The sequence below is a fragment of the Juglans regia genome, chromosome 4 (assembly GCF_001411555.2).
Source record: "Juglans regia cultivar Chandler chromosome 4, Walnut 2.0, whole genome shotgun sequence".
Classification (NCBI taxonomy): domain Eukaryota; kingdom Viridiplantae; phylum Streptophyta; class Magnoliopsida; order Fagales; family Juglandaceae; genus Juglans; species Juglans regia.
Genome location: NC_049904.1, coordinates 8,259,273 through 8,261,883, shown reverse-complemented (window position 1 = coordinate 8,261,883; position 2,611 = coordinate 8,259,273). Strand labels below are relative to the sequence as shown.

At 37.3% G+C, this 2,611-nt stretch overlaps 1 protein-coding gene across 1 annotated transcript; it reads left to right on the top strand.

The window, feature by feature from the left end:
- The first annotated feature begins 497 nt into the window (after positions 1-497).
- LOC108999961 (transcription factor RAX2-like) lies at positions 498-2,400 on the top strand. The gene is made up of 3 exons (XM_018976828.2): positions 498-828; positions 1,006-1,135; positions 1,459-2,400. Exons 1-3 carry the CDS (start codon positions 693-695, stop codon positions 2,192-2,194), a joined length of 1,002 nt encoding a protein of 333 aa, XP_018832373.1. The 5' UTR covers positions 498-692; the 3' UTR covers positions 2,195-2,400.
- The last annotated feature ends 211 nt before the right edge of the window (positions 2,401-2,611 follow it).

Genomic DNA, 2,611 nt, shown 5'->3' with positions numbered 1-2,611 from the left:
ATATAACATTACTCGTATACATCTGTAGTAGTCTTAAAATTTAAGTTTGACCCCATTAAAACTAGGGTATGTATGCCCCAAACATTTAACCCAATTAATCTCACTTACTTGTTACTAAATAATGCATGGTCCATTCAAATAATAATAAATAAATAAAGGTTGAATATATGGATAGATTGCTTACCAAGTGAATATCAAATAAATTACTTTTAATGTATGATCATATGATTGGACCGCCAATTTGACTACACTACATGCCTATGACTTAACCCTACCGCTTGGAAAACATAGCAATAGCCGATCGTTTTCATGAGTAACAGATCGATAGTGTGTATCGTTGTTTAGGCTGACTTTGTATTCGTTGTGTGAGATGGGGAGAGAGACCACTGACCAGGTAAGGGCTCTCCCTGTTGCTGATTTTTTAATTTTTTAATTTTTAATTTTTTTGTGATGGAAACTTCTTTCAGCTATTAAAGAGAGGTTGGAACTTTGATGATTGAGATTAGAGAGAAAGGCTCTCTTTTGACTTCTGTAAACTCTCAATAAATATGTCCCCAGTTCTCATAACCCAAGTATTGTGAAGAAACATGTGACATCTGCCATTTTGAAAGCCCCACTTGAATCATAGCAGAGGTATCAGAGAGAGAGAGAGAGAAAGAGAGAGTACTCATACATTCATACAGAGAGAGGAGATGGGAAGGGCTCCTTGTTGTGACAAGTCGAATGTGAAAAGAGGGCCATGGTCACCTGAAGAAGATGCAAAGCTGAAAGAGTACATAGATAAATATGGGACTGGACGGAATTGGATTTCTCTTCCTCAGAAAGCTGGTAAGAAATTTTTTTTCCTTTCTTTTTTTGTTTGCTCTTTTTATTTTTGGGCTTTATAGAAAGCTGACAAGATATTCCTAGAGAAATGTCACCCTCTTCTTTATATTGATTTGAGAATGTAGGGAGTATCTCTTACTCTTTTATTTTTGGTCATCACCAATGGTTTGGCCCCATCAGGTCTTAAGAGGTGTGGGAAAAGCTGCAGATTAAGATGGCTAAACTATCTCAGACCCAACATTAAACACGGTGATTTTTCTGATGATGAAGATAGGATAATTTGCAGCCTCTTTGCTGCAATCGGAAGCAGGTAATAATCTTAGTTGTTTCCGATTACTGTCCTTTTTTACGTATTTACTTTGTAATTTTTTGATCTGGGGCTAGCTTAGATTTGGTTCTCTTTTATAACGATGAAGATTATGTTAATTGTTCTATTCTTGGGAAGTTAGAGGAAAGGTGATATCTTGTTCAGAGAATTTACTGTCTCAAAAAGAAATACTTTTCTGTTCTTTTGTCTTTGTTTGAAATTGAGGGGAGGGATAATTGCTATCCATGCATGCCAAGTTTAGATCAGATAGATGCTCAGGTACATTTCTTCTCATGGAACTTCTTCACAACTGATCCAAAATGCAGGTGGTCAATAATAGCAGCTCAGTTGCCAGGCAGAACTGATAACGATATTAAGAACTACTGGAACACCAAGCTGAAGAAGAAACTGGAGGGTATGTTTCCTCAAGCCCAGAGGAAAAATCTCCATTCAACTTTGCTTAAAATTTCAGCATCCTCAATATCATCATCTGCAACACCTACAATATCATACAAAGGCAGCAACAGTACTAGTTACTACACTCCAACCACTGCTTTTACAGAAATGGAACCCTTTTCATTCACCTCAAGCTCTTTGAGGGACAATTATTCCAGTTATGCAGCCCCATTTCTTCAAGACCAAGAAAACTACGTAGCTCAGCAGCAAAATTACCTTGTAAAAGATATTCAGCCAAGCTTTGGAAGTGAAGTTAGCTGCAGCTCTTCTGATAGAAGTTCTAATAACCTCATCAGCCATAGCAAAGAAGGAGACTTTGAATATGGTGGTGGCAGCACAGGAGTTGGAGCAGTTGAAACTTGTGGTGAAGGACAAGTACTGGGTCTAAAGAACTGCTTTTTCAATGGGGCCCAAGGAAACCAGAGCTCTCTCATGACTTCTAATGGTGGTGATAATGTTAACGATTGGATGGAAAAGCAAAATGGTATGTGGGAAGAAACCCCATTAGACTACGGCCTTGAAGAAATTAAGCAGTTGATTAGCTCTACTGGTGGCAACAGCGTCTTGTTTGATGAACACAAGACCCAGGAAAAGATGTTGTACTAGTACTGATGCTTGCTGTGGGTAAAATAAAAAAGATTTGCAAAGAAAGGATGGGATGATTGAAGGTTCAACTTAGCAAACAGATTAAAGATTCGCTTAGGAAAAAAAAAAAAAAAGTTGAAAGAGTCAAATTTGGACTCGTGTTTGTGGGAATTTGTTGATGTTCTTGATGGAAACACTTCATTGACAGTACAGGTAAAAGTTGTGCATTTCTTTCTGTGAAAAGATGCATATGTTAGTACGCTTAAATTGCACCTGTTTGGGTAAAAGTTTCATGGAAACTAGACAAGCATTATGTTTCATGAATTCAACTGTAAAGCCACAGACTCACTTGAGTTACTTTTTTTTCCCTTTACCACTTTAATTTTTCTTTCTGCATTTGGAACCTTTCCCTATAAGATTTCTAACTTTGAACTCGAA